The 15,365-nt window shown below is 39.7% G+C and overlaps 2 protein-coding genes across 3 annotated transcripts in view; one reads left to right on the plus strand and one right to left on the minus strand.

The window, feature by feature from the left end:
* LOC140196558 (EMILIN-2-like) overlaps positions 1-12,107 on the plus strand; it is a 90,269-nt gene extending 78,162 nt beyond the window's left edge. For both annotated transcript variants that reach the window (XM_072255989.1, XM_072255979.1), the window contains exons 6-7: positions 7,539-7,670; positions 9,395-12,107. In XM_072255989.1, coding sequence (XP_072112090.1) covers positions 7,539-7,670; positions 9,395-9,726 — 464 coding nt within the window. In that variant the 3' untranslated portion in view covers positions 9,727-12,107. The remainder of the gene's footprint in view (positions 1-7,538; positions 7,671-9,394) is intronic.
* A 390-nt stretch (positions 12,108-12,497) lies between these two features.
* LOC140188416 (phosphatidate phosphatase LPIN2-like) overlaps positions 12,498-15,365 on the minus strand; it is a 133,994-nt gene continuing 131,126 nt past the window's right edge. Inside the window, exon 20 of the mRNA XM_072244705.1 lies at positions 12,498-13,964. Within this exon, the coding sequence (XP_072100806.1) occupies positions 13,820-13,964 (145 nt within the window). The 3' untranslated portion in view covers positions 12,498-13,819. The remainder of the gene's footprint in view (positions 13,965-15,365) is intronic.

Here is a 15,365-nt window from a genome sequence, read left to right on the forward strand (position 1 = left end):
GTTTCTATTATATTCTGTCTGAAATGTCCTTGCCAAATGATTTTGCCTGCCTATATCCTCCAAGCCTTTCTACAACCTGTTCACTCTCCCTATTGACACCTGGCACTGTATCTATTGCTAACTGTTAAATCTATGTCATCTGCCGCATATTGCCAGACAAAACTGGGACTGAAAAGGAAATGCAAAAAATTCAGTCTATTAACGAAGACATTAGAAGATGTTGCAGAGTAAACATAACTTGCTGTAATTGGAGTAACATTGAACAATTAGGGGCAGGAGTAGGCCAAGCCTATTGAATCTTTATTATTCTCCATCTATGATGAGAATGCCCTTGATTTTAGATAAGGAGAGGCTTGCTGTAATTCCCTCAGTTTGTAAGTTTATTTCCTTGCCTATGAGATGGAAGGAGTGTTCTGCAAAATTTTGGAAAAAATTATGATAAGGCTGTAGAAAGGTTATGCATGAATATTGTATGTTCTTTTTGTATACCAGGCTTGGTTTGTATCTGCTAGCATTCAGAGGAATGAAGGGGAACTCCTCGGAAGTCTTGATAGGATGGGTGTGAAGAGTATCCCTCTTGTGGGAGACCCTTGAAATGAGAGTCTTTGTTTAAACATGATTGGTTTAAGATAGAAATGTGATGAATTTTTTTCATGGAGGATCTTGGGAACTTGAAGAGCAATAGAAGAAGAATTATAGATATTTCTGCTGCAAGTGGGTGAATGGTTACTGTGCATGGATAGGTACACGAAGTTGAGATTACGTTCAGAGCAGCCGTTATCTCATTGAATGGTGGAGATACTGGCCTACTGCTGATTTTAACTTAAAATGCGAAGTGGTCTTAACAGACACCAACTCTTTTCATAATTGGAAATATTTCTTTCTTTTGTAAGCTCTTTCCATTTCTACTGAAATGCTTGCCTCATAATAATTCCACAAGAAATTCATGTGTTAGAGGTAGACCATTCAGCCTTTTGACCCTGTTCAGCTACTTTACAGGATCATAGCTAATCATCAGCCTCGCACCATTATTTTCATAGAAGGTGCAAATAGCTATTGCATCTCTCATGCTCAGTCTTTTCTCTCGTACTTCTTCATTTTCCCCCTCTCCCCTCCTTCCCCCTCCCCAATAAAGGAGTTTTTGGTATTGTTCGTGCATAAGTAATCAGACTGAGTTAAACTGCTGCATGATCCTGTAAGGTGTTGAATTGTCTCTGGTTTCTCTTAGCATTTTCTGCATTTATTGTCTTGAATTTGTTGGTGTTTTATTATGTATTTTTGATAATATTTTTGTGCCAACCACCTCTTCCTGTATTGCCACAAGGAATCCCTCTATTTCTGGGAAGAGGTCTTCAACTCTGAACTATGATTACTATTAGTGTTGTATTTTATTTTATTCTGAACTCAAGCTGGTGAAGCCTGTGCATAGTCAAGCACACTTACTTCTCAACTGCTAGGAAGTTTTGGACTATTCTAGCGGTGTTCAGTATTATGGCTTTCTGGAGATTTACATAGGTATTGCTGTGAGGCCCTATTTGTTCAAAGCTATTGTGTAGTGCCTTTGGGATGATACCAGTTGTAGATATTACTTTTGGAACTGGACATACCCTGCTCATGTTCCAAAGTCTTTCAATTTCTTCCTTTAATTCTGCATATTTCTGGTGTTTTTCACTTATTGATTTCTGTACGTTATATGTGTTTGGAATGGCTATATCTATGAAGTAAGTTGTTCTTGTTTATGCTGTAATATAATATCTGGATGGTTATTATGGATTGTCCTATCTCGAATGTAATTTGTAGGACTCTGACTCTAAAGCTGGATCAGGCCTGTATTTACAGTAAGGTACAGTGTCTTTTATGAGTTTGAGTTGGTTTCTGTTTCTTCCTGGCTTTTTCGCATTTATCGTCTTGAATTTGTTGGGCTTTTATTACGTATAGTTTGAGTACTTTTTGGCATAAGGAATCTGTTTCTAAGAAGAGTCTCCAACCCTGAGCCAGTCTTACAGCACTTCCTTATCAATATCTGTCCTGCTGAGATCGTGGGGGTGTCTTCCATGGAGGGTCATGCTCTTCTATTTGTTAACTTTTTCTTCAATAGTGATAATGTCTTCATTTTTCCGAGTTGTGCTTTCATGTAAGTTTAAGTTTAGTACTGTGTACTTCTTATCAGAATTGCATATGTTCAATTGGAATGCTGAATCCTCTTTGTAAATTTTCCAGATCAGTTTCAGACCAAGATATTATACCAAATTATTATTATTTATCATCTCTGTAAGCGGAAGGGGTACTACACCTGCCTATTCACCTCCTCTCTCACTTTCATTCAGAGCCCCAAACAGTCCTTCCTGGTTGGGCAACACTTCACTTGCAAATCTGCTGGGGTTGTCTACTGGTCCTGCTACAGCCTCCTCTACATTGATAAAATCCAACGTAGATTAGAAAGCTGCTATGTCAGCAGCTTCGCTCCATCTGTAAACAGGATTTCCTGGAGGCCAACTATTTGAATTCCAATCCCCAGTCCCATACTGACATGTTAGTCCAAGGCCGCCTCTACTGTCATGATGAGGCCACTCTCAGATTGGAAGAGCAAGACCTCATATTCTGCCTGATAACCTCTCCAACATGATGGCTTGAGCAGTTTCAGGTTCCTGGGCGTTAGCGCCTCTGAAGATCTATCCTGGGCTCAACATATTGATGCAATTACAAAGAAGGCATGACAACAGCTATGTTTCATCGGGCATTTAGAGAAGACTTGGTATGACACCAAAAACTTTTGCAAATATCTACAGATGCACTGTGAAGAGCATTCTAACTGGTTGCATCACCGTTTGGTATGGAGGGGCCACTGCACAGGACCAGAAAAAGCTGCAGGAAGTTGTGAAGCTAGCCAGCTCCATCATGGGCACTAGCCTCCCCAGCATCCAGAACACCTGCAAAAGGTGATGCTTCAAAAAGGTGGCATCCATCATTAAAGACTCCATTACCCAGGACATGCCCTCATCCCTGGTGGTAGCAGTTAGAAGAGGTACAAGAGCCTGCAGATACACTCTCAATACTTTAGGAACAGCTTCTTCCCCTCTGCCATCAGATTCTGAATGGGCAATGAGCCCATGTACATTACTTCGATTTTCTTTTTGCTCGTTTTTTGCACTACTTTTTTAATTTTAAAAATACATTTCTTATTGTAATTTAGTGTTTTTGTATATTGCAATGTCTTGAATTTCACAGCATATGCCTGTGATATTAAACCTGATTCTGATGTTGCATGATTTCATCCTGTTTAAAAACTGGTATTTTGATACAATTGACTAGATTATGGGAGAGCAAACACACAGATCTGAAGCAAAAAAGCAAATGACTGAATGTCAAGCTGCATCCGTGGAGGCAATGGGATAGTCACTATTTCGGGTCAAGACGGTTTCTAGTCTCTGATTTAAGGTCCTGACTTGAAATGTTGACTATCTCCGTGGGACACTGCCTGACTCACTGAGTTCCTCCAACAACTTGTTTTTTTTTACAAGGGAAAGGAAGTACACTATCCTTACCCACCAAAAAACTAAGGAACAGAAGTAGAGGTAGGCTATTCAGCTGCACATACTGGCTCTGCCATCCAGTAGGATGGAGGCTTATCTTTTACCTCAATGTCTTGCATTGTCCCATATTCAATGACTCTCTTAATATCTAAGACTATTCTTGATCAACACACACAAAATACTGGAGGGACTCAGCGGGCCAGTCAGCATCTACGGAAAAGAATACAGTCGACATTTTGGGCAGAAACCTTTAGTCAGGACTGGTGAAAAAAAAGCTGAGGAGTACATTTAAAAGTTGGGTGGAGGGGAGAGAGAAGCTCAAAGTGATAGGTGAAACCTTAAGGTGGAAGGATGAAATAAAGAGCTGGGAAGTTGATTGTTGAAAGAGACAGAGGGCCATCGAAGAAAGAAGAAGGGGAAGGATCACCGGAGGGAGGTGACGGGTGGGCAAGGAGATAAAGTGAGAGAGGGTAAAGGGGATGGGAAATGCTGAAGAAGATGGAGGGTGGGGGGCATTACCGGATGTTCGTGCCATCAGGTTGGAGGTTACCCAAACAGAATATAAGGTGTTGTTCCTCCAACATAATTGTGGCCTCATCATGACAGTGGAGGCGGCCATGGATACACAGATCGGAATGGGTATGGGAAGTGGAATTGAAATGGATGGCCACTGGGAGATCTGCACTCCATCTCCCTCTCGTTCCCCTTCTCCCATAGTCTACTTTTCTCTGCTATTAGATTCCTTGTTCTTCAGCCCTTTTGCCTCTTCTGCCCATCCCCTCCCAGTTTATTGCTTCCTCTCTCCTTCCCCACCCATACACCTTCTCCCACATCTGGTCTCACCTATCACTTGCCAATTTGTACTTGTTCCCCTTATTCTGGCTGCTGCTCTTTTAGTCTTGATGAAGGGTCTCAGCCCAAAACATCAACTGTTTATTCCCCTCCATAGATCCTGCCCAACTTGCTGAGTTCCTCTAGTATTTGCCATTCCCAGTTCCTCCGTCTCCACTGCATCTGCTCCCAGGATGAGGCTTTCCATTCCAGGACATCTTAAATGTCCTCTTTCTTCAAGGATCGTGGTTTCCCTTCTGCCATCATCAATGATGCCCTCACCCACATCTCCATTTCCCCCACTAAGGCCCTCACCCCGTCCTCCTGTCACAACAGGGACAGAGTTCCCCTTGTCCTCACCTACCACCCCACCAGCCTCCGGATCCAGCATATTATCCTCCGCAACTTCCACCACCTTCAACAGGACCCCACCACTAAGCACATCTTTCCCTCTCCAGCCCTCTCCACTTTCCACAGGGATCGTTCCCTCCGCGACTCCCTGGTCCACACATCCCTCCCCATGGATCTCCCACCCGGCACTTATCCCTGTAAGCGTAAGTGCTACACCTGTCCCTACACCTCCTCTCTTGCCACCATTCAGGGCCCCAAACAGTCCTTCCAGGTGAAGCAACACTTCACTTGTGAGTCTGTTGGGGTCATCTATTGCATCCGGTGCTCCCGGTGCGGCCTCCTCTATGTCGATGAAACCTGATGCAGATTGGGGGACTGCTTCATCGAGCAGCTCCACTCCGTCCGCCACAACAGACAGGATCTCCTGGTTGCCACCCACTTCAACTCTGCTTCCCATTCCCATTCAGATACGTCCAAACATGGCCTCCTCTACTGCCATGATGAGGCTAAACTCAGTTTGGAGGAGCAACACCTCATATACCGTCTAGGTAGTCTCCAGCCCCTTGGTATGAACATAGAATTCTCCAACTTCTGGTAATTTCCTCCCCCTCCCTTCCCCTATCCCTATTTCACTCTGCCCCCTCCCCCAGCTGCCTACTACCTCCCTCATGGTTCTGCCTCCTCCTACTACCCATTGTGTTTTCTCCTATTCCTTCTTCACCTTTCCTGCCTATCACCTCCCCACTTCCCCTCCCCCACCCCTTTATCTTTCCCCTTACTGGTTTTTCAACTGAACCTACCAGCCTTCTTCCCACCCTCCCCCACCTTCTTTATAGGGCCTCTGCCCCTTCCCTCTACAGTCCTGACGAAGGGTTCCAGCCAGAAACGCTGACTGATTGTTTCTATAGATGCTGCCCGACCTGCTGAGTTCCTCCAGCGTGTTGTGAGTGTTGCTTTGATCCCAGCATCTGCAGATTATTTTGTGTTTATGATTTGCTACTCTGCTGCGAAGTCTCTTCTTGGTTTGCCTACCCTGAAGAAGTTTAAACCTTCCCTTCGACATGAGTTCAGTGAGACCCTCTCTCACTGCTCCCCCATGTGATCTTGGCCTCTCTCCGCCTCTTCTACCAGATCCTGACTCTGACCCGCTACCACAGCCACGTCTCCTTCCTGGGAACGTGTCTCCATCGCCATCTTGTACTGCAGGGATTCTGGGTCCAGTTCCAGGTCTCCCAGCGAGGATCCCACATTCTATTGATTGCTGCTCCCCCCGCCGGATTCTCCGCGCCACGCTCACTGCCATGCGGAGATACCTACGGTCCCTGTCCCTCTCTCTGCCACCACTCTGGGCCTCACTCTCCACCGTCTGCCATGGACCTGTCCTGCACTTCATTCTCCGCCAGATTTATGCCTCCAAACACCCATTGTGTTTTCCCCTATTCCTCCTTCACCTTTCCTGCTTCCCCTCCCCCACCCCTTGATCTTTCCCCTTACTAGTTTTTCACCTGGCACCTACCAGCCTTCTCCTTCCCACCCTCCACCCACCTTCTTTATAGGGCCTCTGCCCCTTCCCTCTACAGTCCTGACGAAGGGTTCTGGCCCAAAACGTTGACTGATCATTTCCAGAGATGCTGCCCAACCTACTGAGTTCCTCCCGTGTGTTGTGCGTGTTCCCCAGCATCTGCAGATTATTTTGTTTCCTCTAGTATTTTGTGTGTGTTATCCAGCATCTGCAGAATCTCTTATGCTTTCCTCACTAGGTCATCATTACTGAGACTAATTGTTCCTCCAAATCCAAATTAACTCAATCTGCCACCATGGTAATTTAACATTTTTGTTATCACTATGCCAACTTCTTTCTTTTATAAAGTGGAGGGTGGGTTGTTGCAGTGTACTTATTTAAACATTAGCTATTTGAAGGGTGAACGGCTTTAAGGCTGCTGCCTTCTTAAGTACAAGGTCATGTGATCAACTTAGACTAAGAACGAGGGGCTTGCCAAACCAGTCTGGAGCATTCCTTGTTTTACAATAATGTTGCTGGGCTCCTGTTTCAGTTTGCTACCTACATGGTTACACAAAGAAAGCAGACACCACAAGTATGAACTTACTAAATGCCAGATCAGGCTTGAGGTTTCCACATTGCCATCTACTCCTGTTTATTATGCTCTGGTCTATCTAATTTATAAAGGAATTAACTCTTTGTATAAGAAAACTAGGTAAACTGACATGACAAGGTCTAATTTTAAAATGTAGAATAGTTTCTATTTGAATACCTTCATGTGAAGCAATGGGAGATCAGAGTTTTTCATGTTTACCAACCATTTCCAATTCAAGGATAGGTGCTAAATAAGCACGAAGGTGTATTTATCTTTCTGTTGTTCTGGGTTCTTATGAAAGGCTTTCAACCTGAAATATTAGCTGTTTCTCTTTTCGCAACAATTGCATGACCTGCTGCATATTTCTAGCATTTCCTGTTTTTCTGATTCCCAGCATCTGTAGTTTTTCATTTTGCAGTTACCTCTAAGGGCTATTAACTTTGTGCTATATTGTCATGAGATGCAAGCTTCCTGCAAGAAGTAATGTGCAGGAAATCATGAATGTGGGGACATAGTTAATTTATTAAAAAGCTAATGATATGACTGCAACTGATACTTCCCCCACACCAGGAACTCTATAGTCAGGTGAACCTTGCACTTTCACCTTAATTTTAGAAATGTTCCCCAAAGAACTGTTCTGTACAAAGTGTAATTGAAATAGAATTCTACTGTAGAAGATATTCACAGCATTGTTTATGAGATGTCTCACACACTTTCTTCCTTTCAGAGAGTACAGTTGTTCCAAAGCACGTGGCTTTTTCTGTGGGCCTGACCAGAAAACCATTTATTGGCAACTCAGGGGTTATACGATTCGATAAAGTTTTAGTTAATGATGGACATCACTATGATACAAATACAGGTAACTGTTCAATCATCTTCGTTTTTTTCTTTACCTGTCTACCTCCTTTTATTTATTAAGTGCAGGTAGTCTCCATTTTCCACTTTAAACCTACCAAAAAAAAATTGTGCAATGTGGTTAGATTTTGCAGACTGACTTGTGCCAGCCATCCCATTCATTTTGACACAAATCAAATGAAGTTTAGTTGTCATTCAAAACATACATGGATACAGCCAAATTAGACAGTGTTCCTCTGAGGCCAGGGTGGAAAATCATATACACATATTCAAAATAATGAGAAAGGCAAAAAAGAACATGGTCATGTAAGAAAACACACTTTTGGTCCAAGACCCAGAGTGACAAGACCTATAAATTGATGGCACCTGGCAGTCCAGCCTGTAATTCCACTGATCCAACACTGAAAGGCAGATCTGACACGAGAGGCCACCCCTAACTGTGCCTGGAGGCTATGCTGCAAAGAAAGCCCTGGGCTTGAGGCCTAGTTGCCACTACAACAGAAGTAACACCGCTGCCTTACCATCAAATAAGGGAAACAGGCCTGCAGCACTCAATGTCCAACAGGGTCTTGTGATTCCAAAAGACAGTCACTCAGGGTTTCACTGCATGCCACCTTTGCGCTAACTCAAAGACACCAACTACTGTGCCTCTGGGTAACAGGCAGCAACATGGTCTGTACCCAGGTCAGCTCTTCTGAACCTAATCCAGTTTTTTCTGTGGCTCGATGGCCCAACTCGAATCCCTTGCCTGACCTGAATCCCTCAGTCCAGCTCGACACGAATCGCTTGGACTGATTGGACTCTCTTGGTCCAATGGGCCGACTCACCTTTTCCGAACTGCCGGCCGGCTCTTACGACACCCCAGCCACCTACTCCAACCAATGAGTAGCTCCCAGATGTGGTGCACCTGTTGTATAAGTAGCTATTGGAGTCAAGAATAGTCCTACTATGAACAAAAACGCATTTAGAAAAGATAAAGCAGCTTTGGTTGGCTCCTGAGCGTATATGCACCACCATCTAACAGGAGCTTCACAAACACTGCAAACAAAGAATGTTAAGAAAAATTATTCTTGTCCCACTTATTAATAATGTAAACTGTTCAGCTTTTTTCTGAAACTGGTTCACCTCGTTAACCAATGTGGATAATCTAAAGACTTAAAAGCTCTGGAAAGCAAGGTGGCAGATTTCATGTACAAAACACCAACAGGCTAGAAATTTTGATAATCTCTGAAATAAAAGGGTTCTTAAAAGCCCTAATAACCATGCAACTGATTTTCCATTGTCCAGATACACCAAGAAATCAGTACTTTCGCTGCCTTTAAAACAATCTTTTTTGAATGTTGGAATGATGTACAAAACCATATAAAACTTTTATACAAGAACACATTTGTGTCTAGCAGAATTGAGATGGAAATTGAAGAATACTTAAGTCAGTGAAAGAAACACATCGTCAATAATTTTGTATTGATTACATTCCTTAGCTGGAGGGGACAAAGAAGGAAGTGGGGTGGAGACAATGCGTGAGATGGAAGATCACATAGTAATACTGGGTGAAAATGGTATTAAATAGGTAGCAAAAGATAGGTCTTGGACCTCACATAGATGAGAGGAATCTGAAATTACAAACTAATGCTGGTAAAAGGCGTATCAGAGATGTCCAATTCAGTGATTTGCAGGTATAATGCTCTTGATCATGGGTTATTCGAATTACCTTTTACTTTATTCCAGGTATATTTACAGCGCCTTTTGAGGGACAATACCTGATCACTGCAGTCCTTGCTCCTCAGCGGAATGAACACATTGAAGCAATCCTCTCTGTTTCTAATCAAAGTATCATGCAGATGGACACTTCTGGCTATCAGATTGAACTGTTGGAATCTCAAAGACCCTTTGTGAGAAGAGAGATTTGTGGAGGAGTTGGGACCTTCACCCTTATTCTGAATCTTAAAGTTGGAGATGAAGTGAGTGTTATTGTGATTGATGGTAAACTGGTCAACACAGATGAAATGTATTCAGCTTTCAGTGGAACTTTGCTATATGAAACATCCCCTCAGAGCTAGCTACCTTGAAAGCACAGGCCATATAAACTCTAAAAACACACAATGACTTGGCGTGTGTGAAAAGGATGTGGATATTCCTGAATTTGACAGTAAAAAAAAATACTATTTTATAAAATGTCAATTCAATGTTAAGGGCTAAATCCACAAAGTTAGAATTCTGGATAAGCTTCTGGTTTATGTTTTTTATTATTGGATACTCTTAAATAACCTTTTCAATAATAGGATTATGATCACATTCCATTACACTAACTAAAAAAAATTCCAGTGGAGAGTTAAAGATCAACTTTTAAATATTTTTACTTGTTGACAAAGTTTACCAGAATGTCAAAGGTCCTGGATTCCAAGCTCAGTCAGCTGAGAAAAGGTCATTATTGTTTTACATATTTAATAATGAGCAAACTATATATATGTGATAGCAACAATATTGCCTTTTAAATATTTTGGCGTAGGTATTTTCAGTCATATTAAATGTCTTGGATTTTCCCCTCACTGCAGTTGAATCAAGTGAAAATAACCCATAATTTTTGCAAACCTACCCTTAAATTTTAACTAAGGTAGCATTTAATCTAATATTTGAATGGTATCACAAATCTACCAATGACAATTTTCTAATGAACAGTTCTCTTGGGAGTAATTTGATTGGAGCGATTAAAATAAAATTGCATTAATGGCTGCAAAGATTTAAGGTAATAATTTACAAAGTTAAACAAGCTGTGCTTTATTATATGCAAGCTTTGTGCTAATGGACACAGTAGTTTATTATACTTGGAATAAGTCAGATCAAAGCAGCTTGGGTGCATAGCAACAAAATCAAAACCTCAAGTCAAGATCCAAAATGTTATGGTACATTGCACATTTAACAAGAGAGTATGAAACAAAATTTACATGTTTCTGCATATTGCAAGCAAGAAAATGACTCGTGCTTTTTGCTAAAATGCTGAGACAACATTGCTTTTTTTTGGGGAGGAGGATGATGATGATAGAAAAAAGAGAGCTATTTCCTTGTTTTGACATTTGCTTTGTTTTTAACAAAATATAAAATTGCCAGGAGGATAACCAAAGCCATTAGGCAAAATCTTTGAACAGTGCAAGTAAAATAAACAGTCAAAGGTGGGAAAATGTGGTTGATGGAATGCAATTCAGAATTAACCAATCACAATATAAACCACCTTGAACTCGGGTCACAACTCAGACTATAAGCCATCGCCAGCTTCATAATACTTGCTATAAATAAATTAACATTTTTCTTACAAGTTTACAATAAGAATATAATTGTCTTTTGGAAAAAGATGAATATTAATAATTCATACAATTAGATAATTATCTAGCATTGTAACACTTAACCATTTTTTTTTCTAAATAAGCCAGAGTATTGAATTCAGAGGACACTTGAAAATTAATGCAACTTAAAACTTAATAGCTAATGCCATTTTCATGCTTTTATACACTGTTGGAACTACATAATTTTACTCTCAGACAATGCATTTAAGAATTTATAAAAATTCATTCACCATTTCAATTTGGGATGATCTATTTTTATGGCAACCTTTAAGTAAGATCTTTCACTTAAGTATTCAGAAGAAACTGTGGCAAGGTCTGAATGAATCACATCCTTCCTACTACTGCTATTTAGAGGTATCATATTTTATTGTTCCAATATTGGATACTTTGATAGAGTAGGTTTTTTACCATATTATGAATATCTCACTTTAATGTTCAAGTTAGACCTCCACTTTTAAAAAGGGAGGGGGGGGGAACTGCAGATGATGCAATTCTGAAAAAAAACTGCCAGAGTACTCAAGTCTGACACTGTCTGTGGAGAACCTTTGCGCTAGAGGAGTTGTTTTGACCAGTTGAGTATTTCCAGCCCTTTTTAAAATAATTTGGTATGATCAATCAATTCTTCCAGTTTTAGAAAAGATGAATCTTTAAGCCCAGGGAAATCTACATTAATGTTGCCCTATGAGTTAACCTAGTATAACTAATTTTAAGAAATCAATTGTTAATTTTTATTTGCAATTATTAAAAACATTGAAGCACATTTGCTAATAAAAACAATGTATGATTACTGTAAGATGGGTGGATGCTAGCAGGTGTGGACATGAGCACATATGGAAACAAGCCACCTCCCCACCTCCAAAAATGGAAACAACATTGGGAGAAGTATTTTGCACTTGGAATGAAGCTGAATTTCTGACATGTCTTATCAAGCGAATGATCTGGTCTCAAGTATTGTCACCAGTGAGGATAGATTACTGTTTTATTAATGTTGTTTATCCTTTTCACCATTATAGACTGATTAACACTTTTTGTAAAATATACAATTTTATTTTTACCATTGTGCTACTTCATCGGTATTAAAATAACGGAATACACAATGATATATGTAATTTTCATGGGTGAATAATATTTACCTCTCTACTACTTCATCTAAATTATACTGTTGATCATTCTGTTTGATGCAACAGGTTTTCTTTTTGCTCTAATGTTTATATTTCTGTTATATTTGTTAGGTTAGTACATTACTGCTTATGTGTGCATTAAAAGCCTTGTCAATATTCTCCCTGGAAGATTGAGATTTTGGGAAAATGTATTACCAAAATATTTTGGTTAAGCTTCCCAACCCCAACATTGTATACAAATGAGCAAGGGACCCGTGCTACTCGATATAAACGCTCAGTTTCAAACTACTATGAAACAAAACTACCTTCTCAAATTATCTGGTGATTGTCTCATTTTCTGCTACCTGAATAGTCCAGATCACACAGAAATAAGGTTTCTTATGTTATTTATTCCATGGTTCTGTATTTAATATCTCAGCAAGATGTTATACATGTGTACAATGCTACACATTCTGCTGTATAATACTGACACATTTTCTAATACAATCACTGAAATTCTAGCTGTACCTTGCAACTGTGCTCTGGTTATCAATGATCATACAAAAACAAAATCAACATTTCAATTCATTAGACTCTTGCTATTGTGCAAATATCATTTATGCTCAGAAACATAACATTGAATATCAACATAATTTCTGTATAGCTTTTACATTAAGACATGTTAATTTACTAGCCTCATCAAAATGCACAGATGTGAAAACATTCTGTAAACCAATTACCAGGATTATAACTGATTACAAAAAGGCTCCCTAAAATTTCTATAGGATAGGTGATTAAAATAAAATTCAAAATTTCTTGCCCTTTGAAAAAAAAATGGAAATATTTCTGGCACAAATAAAGTGAAGAACAGTTGCTCTATGAAATATGATTATTAGATATTTATCTTTCACTATATTCAATTTAAGAACTGTAAAGATTATCTTTCCATGTGTTTTCATAACACTAATCTATATCTTTCACAGAAAGAATCTCTTGTACTGTGAAATGCCTCAATGTAAAACATCTTTTCTACTCTGGCAAACATTTTATCAATTGAAGGCATTCATGAGAGATAGATAATGTATATGGCAACTGGTTATAAAATACATAAAACTTACAGGTAGTCTGTCTACACACACAGTTAATGGCTAATAAATGTCAGGTTGCACACAGACTTTTTCATCCATTTGAATGTTCAGGAATCACTTATATCTGATTTATAGTATGAAAGTGCAATTTTTTATCATTGAAAACAAATACAAAATTGGCATTCATTTACACCACAGGTGAAGCAGCACCAAATAACATGAGGTTTTGCAACATGATTCTGATTGTTGCTACAAAATGTAACTGGACATTGTTAAATTCCAATGGATTGATCCCATTTTCTTGGTATTAAAAATAGTCATTTTCAATATATTGCATAATTTCTAATCTAAACCAAGCTGTTTAGTTAAAAAGTTACTTGAAGTAGCAACTGGAAGGATGAAAGTAAAGTACTAACAGTATGTGCAATGCTCATGACTAAAATCATGGTTTTCCTTCTGCTGCAACCAACTGGTCAAATGAACACTTGGCTATATTCCTGAGAATAGTGCTGGTATTAACATGCTTCTACAACAGTTGAATCAGTACGTAAAATAAAAATTCTTATCAGATTTGTTGTACAGTACTAGGAGTTTCTTTGACAGAAGTTGGATGAATGCCAATACCTATTTAAGTTCTTCCATACTGATACTTGGCAGTACATCTCGCCAATAGTTGAAGTAGCTGTATTCTGGATAAATAAAAGCAGAACACTGTTCTTGACTGAGCAAAGGGAAGACATGTTCAACAAGCTCACTCAATCTGATATACCTAAAAAGGAAAGAGAAGGTTGAAATTAGATATTTTTTCTTGAAAACATTGTTAAAAGTATATTTAAAAGAAAACAATTCGGTTCTTAAAAACACCCCACTGAGATAGATTGGCTGTAAAATAAAATGTGTGCACTGAAATTATTGGTGATCAGTACAAGTTTACTTATTAACCATAAACATTGAATAAAACGTCCTGAAGAGGGGCTTCAACCTGAAACGTCAACTGTTTGTTCATTTCTATGGATGCTGCTTGATCTGTCAAGTTCTTCCAGCATTTTATGTATGTTGCATTGAATAAAGAAGCAATATTTTTTTAATTATGGAATTTATGTCCCAAAATCCTTCATCCCAGCACCACTTCCAATTTTCTCATACATTTTGTTGGACCAAAGAGCAGCATCTCTTAATGTGTGTCTGTGTTACCTTAACCAAGTCCTTATCCATGTACAAGCCAACAGTTTCTTAAACCTGTTTTTTCATGGAAAGAATTGAATGGAGATACTACAGACCAAGCATTACCCTCATTTAACACTTTCTCCAGCAAGGGTTACAGAATCATGATCAATGTTAATCATCACTGATCTGTAACATCAAGTTCTGAAGTCATTAACCTGCAAAGTTAACTCTGCTTCACAGATTTGACCTGACATGCTGATAATTTTCAGCAATGTTTTTATTATTGACCATAAATTTCTCAATTTAGGGGCAATAGAGTAGCAGGGTTTAGCTCCCTCAGCAGTGACCAAGCACTAAATTTGTTATCTTGCCAATTTGTTTCTATGGTTCAACAGAAAGTATTGCAACACACAAATGATGTGTTGCAGGCCAGGAAGGTTTGCTAACCTAAACAATATTTTAATGCAAGGTGGCTGACAGGCTAGACAGATGAACTCAGTGCGTGGGACTGGGATATTATCAAAGTACATGTACGTCACCATATACAACCCTGAGATTCATTTTCTTGTGAGCACACGCAATAACCCCATTGAATAATAACCATAACAGAAACAATGAAAGACTGCACCAACTTGGGTGTTCAACCAAGTGTACTAAAGACAAACTCTGCAAATACAAAAATAAAGAAATAATAATAAATAGAATCAGACAGATCTCTACCCAGATTGGGCAGTGCTCTGGTCAGCATCTGTTCTCCACTTTAGGGGTAGCTGAAACTAAAACTTGGCTGTAGGTATAAAAACCAACATTCTCAAGCTTTAGAAACAGCAGTGATAAAGCCGCTGCCTGGGGAAAACGCCAGGGCATGCCAGGAGCTAGCGCTGGGCATGACAGCAAGTAAATCACGAGTGGTGCACCGCTGAATAGGCAGGCAGGAAACCGGGAAAAGGTACCGCCAGCACTCAAAGTAGCCCATCAAGATCACAGCCTGCGACTCTGCAAG

The sequence above is a fragment of the Mobula birostris genome, chromosome 1 (genome assembly GCF_030028105.1).
Source record: "Mobula birostris isolate sMobBir1 chromosome 1, sMobBir1.hap1, whole genome shotgun sequence".
NCBI classification, from domain to species: domain Eukaryota; kingdom Metazoa; phylum Chordata; class Chondrichthyes; order Myliobatiformes; family Myliobatidae; genus Mobula; species Mobula birostris.